The sequence below is a fragment of the Hylobates moloch genome, unplaced genomic scaffold (genome assembly GCF_009828535.3).
Source record: "Hylobates moloch isolate HMO894 unplaced genomic scaffold, HMol_V3 SCAFFOLD_8, whole genome shotgun sequence".
In the NCBI taxonomy this organism is placed as follows: domain Eukaryota; kingdom Metazoa; phylum Chordata; class Mammalia; order Primates; family Hylobatidae; genus Hylobates; species Hylobates moloch.
The window spans coordinates 73658928-73677803 of NW_026652283.1; the positions used below are offsets into that span (position 1 = coordinate 73658928).

General features: G+C 40.6%; 1 protein-coding gene across 8 annotated transcripts in view; it reads left to right on the plus strand.

Annotated features, from left to right (window-relative positions):
- Positions 1-18876, plus strand: part of ERC2 (ELKS/RAB6-interacting/CAST family member 2) — a 901662-nt gene that overhangs the window by 652099 nt on the left and 230687 nt on the right. For all 8 annotated transcript variants that reach the window (XR_009214386.1, XM_058441964.1, XM_058441966.1 and 5 more), the window contains one exon: positions 16807-16954. Coding sequence is in view for 7 of the 8 variants with exons in the window: in XM_058441964.1 (XP_058297947.1) it covers positions 16807-16954 (148 nt within the window). In the remaining variant the exon portion in view is untranslated. The remainder of the gene's footprint in view (positions 1-16806; positions 16955-18876) is intronic.

Genomic DNA, 18876 nt, shown 5'->3' on the forward strand with positions numbered 1-18876 from the left:
GTGCTGATTACTCCCACATTCATATTCCACCAATATATATACACATATTGTGCTAAAATCCAACAAAATGAACAAAGGAAAGAGAGGCAGAGTATGTCATATTTTACACTAGGCCCTTCTTGCCACCTTTAAAAATGATTTTGTAATCCCAGCACTGTGGGAGGCCAAGGCGGGCGGATCACGAGGTCAGGAGATCGAGACCATGGTGAAACCCCGTCTCTACTAAAAATACAAAAAAATTAGCTGGGCATGGTGGCGGGCGCCTGTAGTCCCAGATACTTGGAGAGGCTGAGGCAGGAGAATGGCGTGAACCCAGGAGGTGGAGCTTGCAGTGAGCCGAGATTGCGTCACTGCACTCCAGCCTGGGCGACAGAGCAAGACTCCGTCTCAAAAAAAAAAAAAAAAAACCATGATTTTCCTAAAGATTGGCATTGACCAACTCAGCTTTTCTTTCCTTCTGTGGTCACCGAAGACCCCTAGAAGGACCTGGAGCTCTTGTCTGATGGGGCCTATTTGTGAAATAAAGAGATTCTTCTCCACTTATATCCTAAATATACCATATCGGAAACAGACATTGGCAAAGGGGTGGTCACTCAGTACAAACAATTTGGGTTCAACATGGCATTTACAAGGCAGCCAGCTTGGAAGTGCCAAACACTTTTCACAAGGAAAGCCCTTACCTATGCAGAACAGAAGAGGATGTTCCTCACACATACCCTGATAGTAACATGCAGCAATCACGTGAATGTTTTCCAGACCGTGGAAATCATGGACCGATCATAGGAAAAAATATTTTTTGAAAACAACATATGCTTGCTAACCTAATTAAGCTATTAAATAAGACTATTCAAGTGTTAACTATTATCATCATCATTTGAGAAAGGGTCATTTTAATTCCAAACATTAGAAAGGACATTACTGAATGTCACAATAAAAAGCTGCTGCTGTTCCCCAGAAAACAACTTAGACATATGTTCCTACATCCTCATGTGTGCATGCGGGCATGCACTGGCCAAACCAGTCTTTCCGTTGGCACTTAAGGCATTACTTTATTTGACCACATTTCTTCCTTGGTGGTGGTATTCTAGCATCCTTGAAAGTTATGCAACTAGGAACAGGCATAAGTAAGCAAAAGAGAAATAATTTTAATTGACTGAATCATCTCAGCTCTCAATCAGACACTTACCCCATCTGGAAACCACTCTTTTCCTTCCAGAGCCCTTCTATTCCTACCCTCGCTTCATACTCAGCTGTCACCCTTATCCTCTGCGAAGCCTGCCCACATCATCCCGGACCAAAGGGACATTTCTTCCTTCCTGCAACCAAAAATTTTAGTGAAATGGCCAAGTTTAGTCTTTAACATCACAGACTTGGATTCAAATTCCAGCTCTACTTTTAAAAGCAATGGGACCTTGGACAACCTACTTAAATATTACAGTCTCAGTTTACTCAACTTTACAAGGGGTGTAATAAAACTTTCTCTTGGAAGGCTATTTTGAGCAGACTAAATGAAACAACGTACTTTATTTATGCCTTGCATATACATATAGTAATCAAAATAATAATTATTAACAATTGCTTATCCTATATCTTAACAATGAAGACATTAATAAACTATTATTTATCTTTTATTTTATTATTTAAGTCTTTATATGCTTTTTCTTTCTTTACCAGAACAGTTTGCAAGCCTTATCCATTGCTGATCCTTCATAACACGTAGCATCGTATTCTGTCCATAGTAAATTCTCTTTGAAAATGGTAGAAATTAAGACACTGGTTAACAACATTAGACTGCTTTTTTAAGCCACCACCTGTAGGTATGCAGTCATCCTTAAAGATGCCTTTTCATTATGCCTCTCTTCAATGGGACCTTGAATCCCTTTGTGTCCAGAGTTGGCTCCTGCTGGTGGGTTCGTGGTCTCACTAACTTCAAGAATGAAGTTGTGGACCTTTGCAGTGAGTGTTACAGCTCTTAAAGATGGCACTGACCCGAAGAGTGAGCAGTAGCAAGGTTTATTGTGAAGAGTGAAGGGACAAAGCTTCCACAGCGTGGAAGGCGACCCAAGTGGGTTGCCGCTGCTGGCTGGGGTGGCCAGATTTTATTCCCTTATTGTCTCCTCCCATGTTCTGTTTCTGTCCTATCAGAGTGCCCGTTTTTCAATCCTCCCTGCAATTAGCTACTTTTAGAATCCTGCTGACTGGTGTGTTTCACAGAGCACTGACTGGTGCATTTTATAGAGCGCTGATTGGTGCATTTTACAGAGCACTGATTGGTGCATTTTACAATCCTCTTGTGAGACAGAAAAGTTCCTGATTGGTGCGTTTTACAATCCTCTTGTCAGGAAAGTTCCCCAAGTCCCCACTCAACCCAGGAAGTCCAGCTGGCCTCACCTCTCACCTTAAGGGTTGGTTCTCCAGCCCCATTCTTCCTTGACCCCTGCCTTATGTCCCATGCTTTGAAGTTCAAATCTAAACAGGGGTGCTTTGTTGTTGGTCAGTGGAGCTGGGAAACCTCAAGGTTGTCCAGGGAGATAGATGGTCTGATCGCAGCATTCAACAGATCAGTATTGCAGGGAGTGGTAATTAGTGTCAGGTTGGAGTCTGGTCACCAGGATGTTTTCTCACTAAGTGGTTTTCCAGGCCTGGGGGCCTCTCTTACGGGACTGAGTTCTGTCACCTCTCTGGGTTCCTAGGCCTCCTTCCCCCACCTCCAATTTGTGCAAAAGGCCTTCTGCAGACTGGGTTAATTACCTCTAGTGGTCAGTCTTGGGTGTATGTTGAATATTGTGGAGAGGGAATTACCTCAACCTTTTACATCTCTGAGGACATAAAATTATAAAGATTTAAAATGATCTATGGGCATGTATTGTAAGCAAACAAAGAAACCAGTAAAACTCCTTGTATTTTGGAAGACTGTTAGGTTGAACCATACGAAATTTCTGATATTCAATTGTTTCTGACCCATAAAAAAGTAAACTTGAGCTTCGTATTATTTGGCCTACTAGCTATGACTATGAGGTTTCATGTTTCTGTTTATTTCTTTATTTTGAGCTTCTGATTGCAACTGGATTATACTGGGCATTCAGGATGAAGAGGATGGGCTGGGAGGGAGCTTTTGAATTGATTATCCTAGTATTTGATACATGCAGAAGGAAATGCCACGTGGATTCTTTGTCCAGCATTTGAATTGGGAAACAGGATTCAGGGATATCTTCTTTGCACGGTATTGCTGATGACCCGGCATTTGCTCATGATGGTAATAGAAGGGTGTTTCTTTGTGTCTGGTGGCATCATCACAGGGTCAGTCTGTCTCATGACGGTGGACAATCTCTGGGTTCTGCTGTGTTAGCAATCTCTGAGTTCTGCTGTTAGAGAAGCAGGGATGGTTTCTGTCTTGCTTGTCCCCATTCATCCCTGGTACGTGGTACACAGTGGTCACTCAGTAAATATGTGGTGAATGAGTTAGAGGAATTGATGAACTGCCTCTGACCACCTGGATGGTTTATTTTTGCTTATGTGGCCGGTAAATAGCCACCCTAGAGGAACACATTCAGTTTAGCTGCTTCAGGTTGGACTTCATAATTTCATATCTGAAGTGTTCCTGCTTCCAGTAATCGCTCCTCCCAGGGTAGAAATTTCACTTCTGTGAGCCACAAGGCCACCCATCCTGTAAATCTGAGACTGCTTTCTATACCATTGTTTCTTGGGCTGGCTCCCTTGCGATTCTTTCCAGATGTGGAGCTCCTCCAGGTAGTTTACCAGACCCTTTCCTTCTGCAGCTGCTGTCTGGTTTCAGGTTCCTTCAAACTCTGGGAAGGAGCACTCCGGTAGCATCCCACAAATTGTATTCATGAGTCCAGAAATTTCAGGTAACTAACAAATATAACTTTTTATAATTGAGGAATACATAAGCTGAGTCTTGCAGCTCTTTGTTCGGCCTGTCTTTTGAAGCATTGCTTAGCAGTGCAGGGCTTTAGGTGTATGTATGTAGATGCATAGTTCTATACTTCTGTAACTTGGGCTCTGAAATTAATTTGTGGTCATTGAATATGCTCTTGTGCCTCCTTTTCATTTGAAGGCTGTGATGCATTGGTGAAACTTTGCAAAGGCAATGGCCACATGTATTTGCTTTCTGTTCTGTTGGTACAATCAACAAGATCATGATTAGTGAGTGTGCATTAGATAGACTTAGTGTGTTTTCATAGTGGCATTTTAACCATTTCTTCCCAACACAAAACTATTATAAATTTTGTCTCATTTCTTTTCCTTACAGCGTAGAATAAAGTATTTCTAATCTCATTCATTTGGACTTTCAGTTATTTCCAGAAAAGCAATTTCCCTTAGTTTTCAGGTATGAAGCCCCCTTTGGTTTGACAATCTATTTTATTCTGGGTGTTCTCTTAGCAAATGTATGGCAAGTACAGAAATGCTGAGACTGTCATTCATTTGGAAGAAACTCTGTGTCCATTAAATGACCTCTTTAAAAAAAAAAACAGGCACCTAAAACTTCCCTGTCACCTCTTAACTGACTTGTTAGCAGTCCCAATCCTGTATTAAATGATAATTTGATAGCTAATTATTTGAAACTAGACTTTAGTCAAAGAATGAAAAATACCAGCAGAATGGGGATTCGAATATGAAATGTGCTAGCTCCCCCTGAATCATGGATCTCTCTCCCATGTGTAATGTTTATTTTTTTTAATAAGCATTCTTTCTGGTACCTTTTCTGAATATAGATTATTAGAGATATAACTACAGAAAAAAGTTGAAAAGGGCAATATTTATTGCAATGGCCACAAGATGGCAGACCTAAAATCCAGACTTCACAAAGTAATTTAGACATTTACATGAAGAATTGCATCTTTGAGCATCTTTGAGGATGCCTTAAAAGCCATCAGTTTCCTTCACCCTCCCAAAATTCTCCTCTAGGTTGTCTTGAATTGCTGTCCAGCTCTGTGGCAGGCACAGCAAGGGAGAACAGCTTTGATTAACATTGAATCAACAGCTTTGATAAACAGATGGGAATCTGTTTAGCCCCTCTCCCAGAAAGATCAGACTTTCCTGCCGCTCGCAGAAACCTGCCCTTTGCCTGGCTACCACCATCACCTGCAGCACACACAGACATGCCACCCTGTGTTTCCTTCTCCTTTGCAGAAGCACAACTACCTTTTCCCTTCTTATGAATAAAAACTCTCTCAAAGGGCTGCCTCCAATAAACTCACTTTTATGTTTTTCTCTCTACAAAGATCCACTCCAGGCTGGGTGCAGTGGCTCATGCCTGTAATCTCAGCACTTTGGGATGCCAAGGTGGGCGGATCACCTGGGGTCAGGAGTTCGAGACCAGCCTGGACAACATGGTGAAACCCCATCTCTACTAAAACTACAAAAATTAACTGGGCGTGGTGGTGCATGCCTGTAATCTCAGCTACTCGGGAGGCTGAGGCAGGAGAATCGCTTGAACCCGGGAGGTGGAGGATGCAGTGAGCCAAGATTGTGCCACTGCACTCCAGCCTGGAGGACAGAGCAAGACTTCATTTAAAAAAAAAAAAATCCACTCCACAGAACCTTAATTCAATTTTATTTGAATGTTGCGCTAACAGAATTCCAGAATGTGCCCCCTTCTGAACATATTCTTCTCACAGCAATGGCATGACGATCTGTTTTGTTTTGTATTACAATTTAGCCTGTGGGAATGTTCTATTCCATGTAAACATAAACAATGGAATGTTTGATTTAACATAAAATATTCAAATTAAGAAGGAAATATCTAGTTCAAGATGTAGGCGCACAGTTTGCTGCTCTGTGCAAAGACTGAGAAATAAATATTAGTAGCTTTAAATATATAGTAGAGGGGAAATTCAAACATATTGTTTTTAGAGAAACTTACATATATACACACACATAACCTCACTTCACCAATAAGAAAAAAATAATTGATTGGATGCCATGGGGGCTAAGCCTTGATGTCAGTGACCTATTTTCTGGTAGTTACTCATTTCCAACTAAAAAGTTAATGCAATGCGACAGTCTCTTGACAGTAACGGATCACCCATGGACAATAGGTTTAGTTTAGGCAGGTACTGGACAAAGCTCTGTCCCACAGTGAAGTCCAGATGTATTTGGTTTTCTCATTGTCACTCATCTATAACCTGCCAGAGATTCTGGTTAGGTGTATTTCACATAGAAAGCTACCTTGGCAGAATTGAATGGTCAACAGAGAGGCTTTCTTACTACTGAACGGAAATAACAAGAATGACCAAGCACCATCATCTAACATTACCACTAACCGAGGGTATTGCAGTGTGTCATGGAAGTCCCTTCATTTCACTCACCCTCCCTACTTCCTAGATTTACCAATTTTCTAAAGTATTTTTTTCCAATGGAAGAATCTTTTTTTTTTTAATTTGTTTGATTTTGCACTTGACTTTGACTTTTTAAAAGTCGCCTTTCAGAACACATTTCCATTTCTCAGTTTCTTAAACTATGTGACATCATGTCTTGCCTATTTCCCACGTGGCCTTTCCTATCAATTTGGATGGAATGATATTGGACAGTTATAGACCAAGTCAAGCCTGGCTTGTGTGGGATGCAACTCTTCTGTGGTCAACAGACTCCTCTCCAAAGTCTGTTTTCTTCTTTATGTCTGTTTATGGAGCAGATGTCAACTCATGAAAGTCAAATGTGCAGCTTAACAGAAACCAATTTTGAAGGCCTCTCTGAAAGTTTGTCTTGAAAGTAAGAGACCAGTGAGCATGTTTAGATACATTCACTATAAAAGGGAGCTCATAGAAAGTAATGCAAAACCTTTGAATCTTTAACTTTGGTGGGGTCTGTGTCATTTAATAAGTAAATGCTAGCATTTCTTGTGTGGTCACGTCAGGCACTGAACAAAATCTTTACATGCGTGATCCCTTAATTCTCACGATGATCCTGTTACCGGTAGAGGGTCTTGACTGCAAGTTGTCCAGGTTCTTGGAGTTTTGAACAAATAATTGGACAAAACACAAAGCAAAGCAAGTAAAGAATAAAGCAACAAAAGAATGAAAGCAGAGATTTATTGAAAATGAAAGTACACTCCACAAGGTGGGAGCAGGCCTGAGCAGCGGCTACAGGGCCTGGATACGGAATCTTCTCAGGTCCAAATACCTCCTAGAGGTTTCCCATTGACCACTTGGCACTCACCTCATGTAAATGAAGCGGTGGCCCACAATCGGTCTGAAAGCAACCAATCAGAGCCTGAAGTGAAGTTACAAAGGTCACATTCCTGTGCAAACATCTGATTGGTTGCAACCAATCAGAGGCTAAGGTGAAGTTACAAAGTTGCACTTCTTTCTTTTGTTTTTGTTTTTGTTTTTGTTTGAGATGGAGTTTCCCTCTTGTTGCCTAGACTGGAGTACAGTGGTGCGATCTCAACCTCCTCTCACTGCAACCTGCCTCTGCTGGGTTCAAGTGATTCTCCTATGTCAGCCTCCTGAGTAGCTGAGATTACAGGTGTCCACTACCCTGCCCAGCTAATTTTTTTGTATTTTTAGTAGAGATGGGGTTTCACCATGTTGGCCAGGCTGGTCTTGAACTCCTGACCTCAGGTGATACACCCACCTCGGCCTCCCAAAGTGCTGGGATTACAGGCATGATCCACCGTGCCTGGCCACAAAGTTGCACTTCTATGCAAACGAAGACTGGGTTGACAATCAGTCTGATTCGTTGCAGACAGCCAATCTCCCATCTGCCATGCAGAAAAGGCGGGAGTTTGCAAAGGGAGTAACCTTTGGTCCTTTTGTTACTTAGGCATGGAAAATTAGGGTTTTCCTTTTAATTTAGTTCTAGGAAGTTGGAGTGAAATGGCCTTCGGTTCCCTGCCTCCACCATATTCTCCTGCCTCAATCCAAGAGAGAGTTATGATTGTCCATCTTAGATTATTTATGAGGAACTTGAAGTTTCAGAGACAGTGAGTAACTTACCCAGGTATCGCCGAGATTCAAACTCAGGTACATTTGCTTCCAAAGCCCCAGCACTAAATAAAGATCAGTACCTCCTCCTCTTAAAAACTTGAGTAATATTTTGTTTGTGTGGGTATGTTTTTTAAAAAATCATAATAGGCTAAAGTGCTCAGAAGAAATATTTTCTTTTTTCTTTTTTCTTTTTTTTTTTTTTGGTGGATCAGGCACATAGTAATGAGCAATGCCTCACAAATGTCCACTGCCAAGACCTGGGACAGTGGTCCCTTCCATCCTTCATTGCCTTTTTATCAATTCTCTAGAAGGACAGGATTCAAGAGTAACATTTAGAATAGGGGGAATAGCTCTTCCTGACACTCCTCCTCTGGCCTTGGACCTTTTCTATGTGGGAAAATCAGTTGGCTTCAGACTTACCAATACCCCTTTGTAGCAGGATGCCAAATGATGCTGGCATTTGCCCTCTTAGTGCCCTGAAGCACATGGCGTTGGCACTTGAGAGTGTTCTGGTCCAGTTGGAGGGACTGGAGGAACCGCCGGATGGGCCATCCACCTCGCTGGCTCATGCACCGAGCAAGGAACAGGGTAGAAGCTGGTGCTTAGAGTAAAGAACTTCCACAAGACTCCATGGCCCCCGTGTTAGGAAATTCCAGTCATGTGCTATTAGGTTTCAAAGACAGAATTCTCCGTAATTGGAGTAAACTATTTTTTGAGGTCAGTTTTAGGTGGGCAACAGGGAGCAAACCACATAAAGAAGTCTGGGCTGCCAAAGCCTTGCCTGGTCTGTTCTTTGTCCTTGCTGAAACTCATGCTTGTTCAAATATATCTCACCCTGTGGGCCCCACCTCATGTGAGCTGCTTTGCTTTCTGCACGGCCCCTTCTGCATATATCATACATCATTCTGCTCGTGGGTAGGGTTGATATTAATTGATATCAAAGAACTTTTCTTTCTCAAGATGCCATTTGAAAATACAACTTTTAAAATTTAGGCAAATGAACATCTATCTCCAGGGTTGATCGCAGCAAACCTCCACCCAACCCTCACCCCAAGGGTGAGAGAGAGGCTGTTTTGAATAGGATCTTTCGTCACCATCTGTCTGAAGTCACCTCCTACTGAACTTACAGTTGAATATTCAGGGTCATGAGGGAAAGAAAATAGTAATTAGCCGAGAAAAGTTGATTGAGTGGACTTTTTCCCCCCACAGTATGATTAGAACATGACTGCCTGGGCTAAGCACCATACATACTGTAGGCTTTCTCTTATATGTCATCATCCAAACATTTCTGAATGGAATGCATTTTTTAAGCATCTGCTTTTGTAATTGAATGCATTCCTAAAGATGGGTCAGCTAACTAAAACAAGAACCCGCAAGAAACAATATGTTAATGCTTCTTCCCAAATCCAATTTATAATAGTTCCTAATTGGCCTGCCCCATTTGCAACTCCTGAAATTAATTTTAGATCCTCTTTCAGAGCTCAAATCATCATTAATAGAATGACAGCAATGGGGAGTGAAGCAGAAATGTTTACAAAGCTCCCTTTTAAATGGACTGTGATAAGTGAGGTAGCCATGTATTACCATCAGAGGATCCTGAAACTCTCTTTGTGAGGGCTAGCCACAGGCGACACTCAAAAGAAGGCATTTATCTTGGCAGGAGATGCCCGTCAGCCCTGTTTTGTTTTATTCCATGGAGGGTTTTGTTTTTTTCTTTTCAGAGTGGCTAAAACCATTTTTTTTGGTGTTTTATTAGCTGTATCTTGACTACCTCCTACACACTGAATGACAGTTTAGGGTTATTAAATGTGTTCTTGCACATATTTTTATCCATTGTTAATCCTGACTAAATGTATGACAGGGCACAGAATTTCCCCCTTTTTTCCTCTATTGTTGCCCATATTTGTTAAAGAAATTATTCCCCTTGACATTTGTTTAGGCTGCACTTTGATAAAATGCTGTCTATGATACACTTTCTTAGCTTAGCATTCAGCAGACTCTTATAGATTTGTTTCTCTTCACATTATCTTATCTTCCTAGTATATGTGGGCTTCCTTTTCATATTTTAAGCTACATTTTGGGGCATAGATCACCTTAGTAATTGGTACTTGAGGATGGCAATATTCTCAAGATAATTTTGCAAGCCCTTGGTTCATACTTAAACCTACTAACTGTCTAAGAATGGGCATATATGTACTTTTCGTGTTGTCTGTAAAAAGGCAAAAGGGATAGATTGAACATGATTTCAGACTTATGGAACTCTCTTCAGGTTGATGGGACAGTAATAATTTCTGAAGCAATATAAATCTGATCTTGATTCTAGAAGGTAATGCTTTCATTGGGGAAACTAATGAGTTTTCTGTTTCTGGTTTATATCCAAGTGTCTTGTCACTGGTATACTCTTTAAACTTGAGACTTTTTTTAAAAAAAATGGTGCATCAGAACTGGTGGTATTTTAGTTTTTCCAGTTTTTCAATGGCTGGGCCAAAATTTGCCATGAGAAAAAAAAAAAAGCAAGGATATTTAATGTAAGCTTCCTAATCTATTTCAATGTTTGTGATTTTCTTGGCAGGTGCTTTCTGTCAATGTATCAGCAAATTGGCTCATGGGAACTGTGAAAGTGTAGAATCTGACATAGGGATAGCAAAATGAAATTAGTTTTTATAAAATTATATTCAGTATACACATCCTCAAAACAAACCTGACCTTTAAAGCAGGGATAATGAAAACCCATAACTATACACAATTAGCTCACAGTGATTTAAATTACAGGTTGAGTATCCCTCATCTGAAATGCTTGTGACCAGAAGTATTTCAGATTTTATATTTTTTTCAGATTTTGGAATATTTGTATTACACTTACCAACTGAGCATCTCAAATCCAAAAATCCAGAACGCTGCAATGAGCATTGTCTTTGAATGTCCTGCTGGTGCTCAAAGCATCTAGGCTTTTGGAGTACTTTGGATTTGGGGTTTTTGGATTTGGGATGTTCAACCTGTCTTAGCTAAAGTCTGTTAGCTTAAGAAAGAGTTATTTTAACTTATTTTGTAAAATTTCTTGCTTCAAAAACCAAATTCAATGGCTCTGTTAGCCTGGAATTAAGATTTAGTTTAATTCTAGGCCTGCCAGATCTATACAAATAGGTGATAGCCAGATAAGCCTTAACATATTCAGAATACCTTGCCAAATATCCTGAAGTATGAAATGTTCTTATTTTTCTAGTTTTATATACCTTTTTGTCTTCTACTAATGACCCTTTGATTTAAATGGACTAGAATTATTGAACGTAGATCTCAATCAAGGTATTTTTGGGGAAAATATCATTAGTTTATGGCCAGTATTTAAGTGAGGGTTTCAAAATATAGATAATCTTAGTTACATTAATTTTATTTAGAGTTCTATGATTGTATAATGCCAATATCTGTAAAAATAGATTTGTTAGCCAAAAGCAAAACAAAATAAAACAAAAATACAATAAGGAGAAGGTTACAAAAAGCAAAATAGATTATTTTATATGAATATTAATTTAAGGTTGGTGAGTGGCTTTAAATGTAATTTTATTAAAAAGATTGTAAATGTACTTTGAGATTTGATAATTAAGGCTAATTTGACTTGGAACTGTATTTAATGACATTTATAGAGAATTAGAAATTGATATATGTTTTTCTCTGACAGTACAGTGAGAATTAGAAATTAATTCATTGGGACTTTTTATGGTACTATGAGAGGAGAAATAAGTGTTAAAGCTTAAAAGCCTAAATTTTAGAATCATACACAAAAACAAGCAATGGGGAAAGGATTCCCTATTTAATAAATGGTGTTGGGAAGCCTGGCTAGCCACATGCAGAAAATTGAAACTGGACCCCTTCCTTACACCTTATACAAAAATTAATTCAAGATGGATTAAAGACTTAAGCGTAAGACCTAAAGCCATAAAAACTCTAGAAGAAAACCTAGGTAATACCATTAAGGACATAGGCATGAGCAAAGACTTCATAATGAAAATACCAAAAGCAATGGCAACAAAAGCCAAAATTGACAAATGGGATCTAATTAAACTAAAGAGCTTTTGCACAGCAAAAGAAACTATCATCAGAGTGAACAGGCAACCTACAGAATGAGAGAAAATTTTTGCAATCTACCCACCTGACAAAGGACTAATATCCAGAATCTACAAAGAACTTAAACAAATTCACAAGAAAAAAACAACCCCATCAAAAAGTGGGCGAAGGATATGAACAGACACTTCTCAAAAGAAGACATTTATGCAGCCAACAAACATATTCAAAAAAGCTCATCATCACTGGTCATCAGAGAAATGCAAATCAAAACCACAATGACGTACCATCTCATGCCAGTTAGAATGGCGATCATTAAAAAGTCAGGAAACAACAGATGCTTGAGAGGATGTGGAGAAATAGGAAGGCTTTTACACTGTTGGTGAGAGTGTAAATTAGTTCAACCATTGTGGAAGACGGTGTGGCGATTCCTCAAGGATCTAGAACCAGAAATACCATTTGACCCAGCCATCCCATTACTGGGTATATACCCAAAAGATTATAAATCATTCTACAATAAAGACACATGCACACGTATGTTTATTGCGGCACTGTTCACAATAGCAAAGACTTGGGGCCAACCCAAATGCCCATCAATGATAGACTGGATAAAGAAAATGTGGCACATATACACCATGGAATAGTATGCAGCCATAAAAAATATGAGCTCATGTCCTTTGCAGGGACATGGATGAAGCTGGAAACCATCGTTCTCAGCAAACTAACACAAGAACAGAAAACCAAGCACTGCATGTTCTCACTCATAAGTGGGAGTTGAACAATGAGAACACATGGACACAGGGAGGGGAACATCACACACCGGGGCCTGTCGGGGGTTGGTGGACTAGGGGAGGGAGAGCATTAGGGAAATACCTAATGTAGATGATGGGTTAATGGGTGCAGCAAACCACCATGGCATGTATATACCTATGTAACAAACCTGCACATTCTGCACATGTACCTCAGGACTTAAAGTAAAATAATTTTTAAAAATGATTTTTTTTTTGGTTGATGATGACTTTTGACAGTGATTAAAGCTATATAATCTCAAATTTTGACCTAGAAAAGGAAAATGGGTTAAAGCAGGCTGAAAGTAGACACAGGGAGTCTAGTTCTTAGACTACTACAGTTTTCCAAGTGGTAGATGATGTAGATTGTATCAGACATTGTGTGTGTATGAAAATATGTGTGTGTGCCTATCTGTGCATAAAGAATGGAAGGACAGACAGAACATATTATAGATAGCCTGGGTGGGGAAATGAGCAAATTACATACCTGCTACGATTTTGAACCATGTACCTGCTGTTTACTTGATGACCGAAAGCTTAACTTACAAGTTTTAAATGTTTACTCTTAGGATATTTTCTAAGAATAATGCTTAAAAGTATAAGCAGAAAAAAGTTAAAAAATGCCTCATTCATCCTGTCACCTTGAAATGGTGATTATTATCATTTTGGTATACTTCCTTCCTGTCCTTGTTTTTTCCTATGAGTATAGCTTTATTTTTAGGGATCATTTTGGATATACATTTGTATGTCAAGAACTATGAAGGGTCCGAGATCTTCCCTACTGGCATCCTAACAAGTTAGCCTGCCTCAGTTCCATGGATGCAGGCAGATGACAAGAGACTTCTGGGCCAAAGATAAACGACTTTATTGCTCATGGCACAGAATGAAGAATTAGTATATTTGTGTCAATTCTCCTTGGTCCAAGTCCCATGGAGGCCAGTCAGATGGACTGGATGAACATATACATGTAGTCGTTTGTATTATAGGAGGGCAACCCTGAGATTAGAGAATCTGAATATTTTATAATGGGCAGTAACATGCCTGCCTTTTGCTCCGGAAGGAGACACTATTATATGGGGCAGTAGGCGTGTCTTCCCTTTGATCCAAAAAGAAATACCACCTCTGTCTTTCAAAGCTAGTCACTATACAAACGGCCTTGAAAGATTGTCAGAAAAGAAGGTAGTGCCTGTGCTTGTAAAATGTACAGAAACATGAGAGGCTCATAGAGAATTGTTTCTCAACAAACATAAATATTTTCACATCACTAAGGTTTTTTAATCAGCATTTTAAATACCTGCATATGTCTGTAAAGATGCCGTTGTAGAGGTGTAGTCAATTTACCTCCAATCCCCAATTTTCCTAATATCGGTCCTTTAGTTTGTTTTCATTAAAAAAGCTTCACTTAGATATTTCAGTTTGTAACAGAGGGGATAAAATATTGCAGTCACCTTGTGTGTTGTAGCTAAAGTTTGGAATAGCAGATAGCAAATAGGCTCTCCCTGATTTAGAGTCTGTATAGCCTCTTCATCTTCGCCCTCTGTATAAATATGCACTGGCTGGGAGCCGCAAGCATGTCTATTGTCTCAGCTGTTATCCAAAGGCAGACAGGCTCTGTGAAGCTGGATATTAATGCTGCTGCCGGTAGTCCAGCCTGCACTGCTTTTCTTCTGGAAAATGGAGATATTTCCTGACATGTTCTGCTGCTCACACATCTGTGTGAGCTTCAAACAGAAGCTCCTACTGCCAGGCATTAGTGGGGCCCAGAAAACTCCATATAAATCCCTGCAGTGAAAAGGGGAATAATCTGAGATCCAAATAATGACCACCTTGTCCAAACATCTGGAGAGGGCCTGGTCTGGTGATGGAGATTAAAGAAAGGCAAAACAGGATCATGACCAGGTTTTAGTCCTGGGCCTTGTGTGCGAGGGAAGTTCCCGATGTGGAGGCTTCCTTGGGGCTGTGGGGTCTTCCAAAGTATCTAGAATGTTTCAGAAGAGACACAAATGGATGGGATAAGACTTTCCCAGTGGAAAGGAAGATTCAACGAAACACACCCAGGAGAGCTATTTCCTGCTCAAAAATCATCCCAGAAAATTCCAGGTTAAAATTTGTGACAGATGTGGTCATAAAATTATACTGTAAAGATTGAAGGAGGCAACTTTAAAACTTTTCTGAATAAGCGATGACTGTAGGTTAAGTAGGAAGCAAAGCATTCTAATTTTTTTTAAATGAGAGGAAGAGGCGTCTGGTGATATCTTTAAAAGTCTGTAAAAAGTAAAAAATGAACTTACCTCTTCCTTGAACTAACATTTTTGAGCACCCGCTATGTGCTGAGGGATCTTCTAGAAGCTTGAGAATTGGTGGTGCACAAGATCGATGAGGTCCCAGTTTCATGGAGCATCAAGTCTAGAAAGCAAATAATAAATAAGATGCTATCAAATGGCAAAGAGTGCTATAAAAAAATGAAGTAGTGTAATGTGACAGATGAATGACTTGGACATGAGGCGGTCTAAGTCAGTGGTCAGTCACAGACGTGGAAGATAAGAGCTGTGTGAGGCAAAAGCATAGAAAGGCAAAGCCTGTGGTGTGAGGGGACAAGGGTAACATTTTTGAGGACTAGCAGAGACCTGGAACGAAATGTGCTGGAGCCTAATGATTGAGGAAGGAGAAGAGGAACAGAGGCCCTCAGAGAGATTGTCAGGGCTGGTTAGCGTAATGTGTTGCAAGCATCAATAAAAGGTCTGGATTTCAAGTCTAAAGAGTGATGCAATGGATCTTTACACAATAGAATGGTGGAATCTGGGCTTATAATGTTTTGAAAGATGACTTTACTCTCTTTACCAGAGAGATCAATGAGTAAGCTTTTGTAGTGGTCCCCAGTGAGTGATGCTGATGGTTCGTTGATGTTTTTATAGTAGTGCATGAGTTTAGATAAAGGGCATACTTTCAAGTAAAACCTACTGAAGTTGTCAGTGGATTGGCTCTGGATAGAGAAAGAAGGAAAGAACTCAGGGATGACTTCTAAGTTCAGGGTTTGTGCTACTTAGTGGATGGTAGTGTAATTACTGAAATAAGGAAGGCTGAGGAAGTAATCGTTTTTGGTGGGATGGCAAAGGAGCATCACTAAATGCATTGAAAATAGAACAGGGTTTCCAGTAAATATCTCTGCCTGCCTTCAAAAGAAAATCTTGCATGAAAAAAGTAATAGGTGAAATTGCTGCCCAGTTTTGGGGGGTTTTCTCAGAGTATCTAGAACCTTACTTGGTGCTATAGTTTGAATGTATGCCCCAAAAGTTCATATGATGGAAACTTAATTACCAATATAACGGTATTAAAAGGCAGGGGGCATTAAGGGGTGCTTAGATCATGAGGATCATGAGGGTGGAGGCCTCACAAATGGACTAATTATCTTGTCTCAGGAGTGAATTAGTTCTTGAGAGAGCAGGTTGTTATAAAAGCAAGCTTTGCTTGATCTTGTGGTCTCTCTCACACTTGCTCACTTGTCCTTCTACTTTTCTTGCCATGTTAGTACAAAAGCCCTTGCTGGAAGCTACCACCATGCCCTTAAACTTCCCAATCTCCAGAATCATGAGCCAAATAAACATCTTTTCTTTATAAATTATGCAGTCTCAGGCATTACTTTGTAACAACAGAAAACAGACTAAGACTCTTGGCAAATTGATGGATGGATAGATGAATATATGTATGTTTGGTTGGATGGGTGGATAAATGTGTCAGCAATGAATGCTCAGATTTGTCCCCTCCCATTTATAACATGTGAAGCCATTAAAAGATTACTCTCTCAGTGGCTGCAGTGTGCAGTCTCAGGGATTCTGACCCAAACAACTTTGTCCATTCTGAAAGTCAAAGAGCTAGTTTGTTTTAAGTATTATTCATAATTTCTTTCCATTGAGACAATACTCTGTGGTTCATTTCAACTATAAATGCCAATTGTTTGGGTTTTTTTTATTTTACAAAAATGATCTCAATAATCTTTATTTTACCAGACAGGAAGCACTACTTGCAGCCATCAGTGAAAAAGATGCAAACATTGCCTTGCTGGAACTGTCTGCCTCCAAAAAGAAAAAGACGCAGGAAGAAGTCATGGCCCTCAAGCGGGAAAAAGACCGACTAGTACATCAATTAAAGCAGCAGGTGGGGCCTCCTCCAAGACAGGTGTGTTTTGCTGGGTTTGGGGCTTTGGGGGCTTTCTCTGGATTTTAGCCACTCTTCATTTTCCCATGTCCATCCTGTGGGCTGAAGCTGCTAAAACCAGGTAGGAGTGCAATGGACCCAGTTGTCACTGCAACACCATTTTACTGTTTTTCTGTGTTTATGTCCATGTGGCTGGGCTTGTGTGGTTTGCAACCAGTGCTGTTTTCCTTTGTTTCGTGTCAGCGTCATCTCCCCAGAAGTAGCTCTCAACTTTCTTTCTTCCAGTGGACTTTGTTTGACTTCTAATTAAATTCTAGAAACTTATAATTAAATTCTGGGCAAAATTCTTTCCTGTTGGACCTGTTACCTTCTATCTTGCTCACTTTCTGGTCCCTGTAAAGAATTGCCCTCATCCAGGTTTTTAGGTTTCTTTCACTATTCTTTCAACTTTAGTTCTTTGACTATTTCCTCCAATACCTTTCAGCCAAGGAGCATCTCCTAGGTTCTAGCACTGCCAGACTATGCTTAGAGACCACCCAGCCGTTCTTCACTCTATTTTTAAAAAATCATCTGTTTGCCCCATGATCCTGTGTTTTCGCCCCTCTAGGCCACTGTATTTGTTTTGAGGGACATGGAAGCAGGGGCATAGTTCTAACTTGTCCAGAAAGTTCCTTGCTCTCTGGAAGGTTTTCTGGAAGTGGCTTAAATGGAAATAATTACACCTGAAGTATATTGGAAAATCATCCATGAAATCTTCAGATGATATTTCTCCTCCTCATATTACTTGGTGACTCTCGTAAGCAATGATTAAAGATATTCACTAAGATTCGAGTTCATTATGAAACTCAGTCAGCTCAACGGTTTATGGCCTTGCAGGGTGGCTACCACATTTTACCTAGGGCCTTATGTGGCTCTGAAGCTCTCTAATGGCCACACAGTAACCATGTGGAGTGTGTCCATATTGACTCAGCCCCTGGGGCAGGCTCTCTGCCTGCTAGAGTGATCTGTGCCGAGCACCACGGGCAAGGTGAGTGGAAGGGAAGCCTGAAGGAATAAGTCCCCTCCCCTTACAATGCGACTAACCCTTTTCCCCCTCAGGAAGGAAAAGGCATACACTGGCCCTGCACCAGAGTTCATTTCTCATGGGACTGCCTTGTTCAGAGAGTGAGAGAGACAGAGAATGTGTGTATGAGAGAGAGAGAGAGAGAATGAGAGAGAGAGGGAGAAAGAGAGACACAGAGACAGACCACTACTGTGTCTGAGCACCCTCTCCTCGTAGAGGGAGGGTCCCAGTCACTGCCAGACACTGGGGTCATTCTGCAGAGCGGCATGCCTTGCTAACACTGGCCTCAGGGGTCGGAGATTGCTTACACCTGACCTCTTTATTTGGAGCTGTGCATCTTTTACACTGGATTTTCCGCCTACTTGGCCACAGAAAGTCAAAATGAGCCTCCTTCTTTGCTTTTCCCTAATTCCTTCCCTGCACCCTCCTGTCCTGCACCTAACCGTTGTAGCTTTCTCCCACAGGTTTATAGACCTAAGAAACAGCCCTTGAGCTCGAATATACCATGCACTTGTGGTGCTGGCTACAGTCCAGATATTACGGCCAAATACCACTGGTCCAGCTACGATGCATACATGATCCAAAGGTCTCAGGTCAGTCAGCTGCTAAGGAGACACTTGCCCCAGTCATTGGGGGTGGGGGTGCATAAGAGCTCATCCAACCTTGACCTTCACCTCTTTTGATGATTTCCAGTACTCTATGGCCATAAAGACTGAGACCATAGATGATAGCATTATATCATGATTTGCAGTGTCATTTCATTTATTGTATATATACCAATGGTTCCAGACTTTGGCCACCTGATAGGGTCAGCTCTTGCAGAATTAGCTTGGTGTAGCTGCAGAGCAAAGGCTGCCAG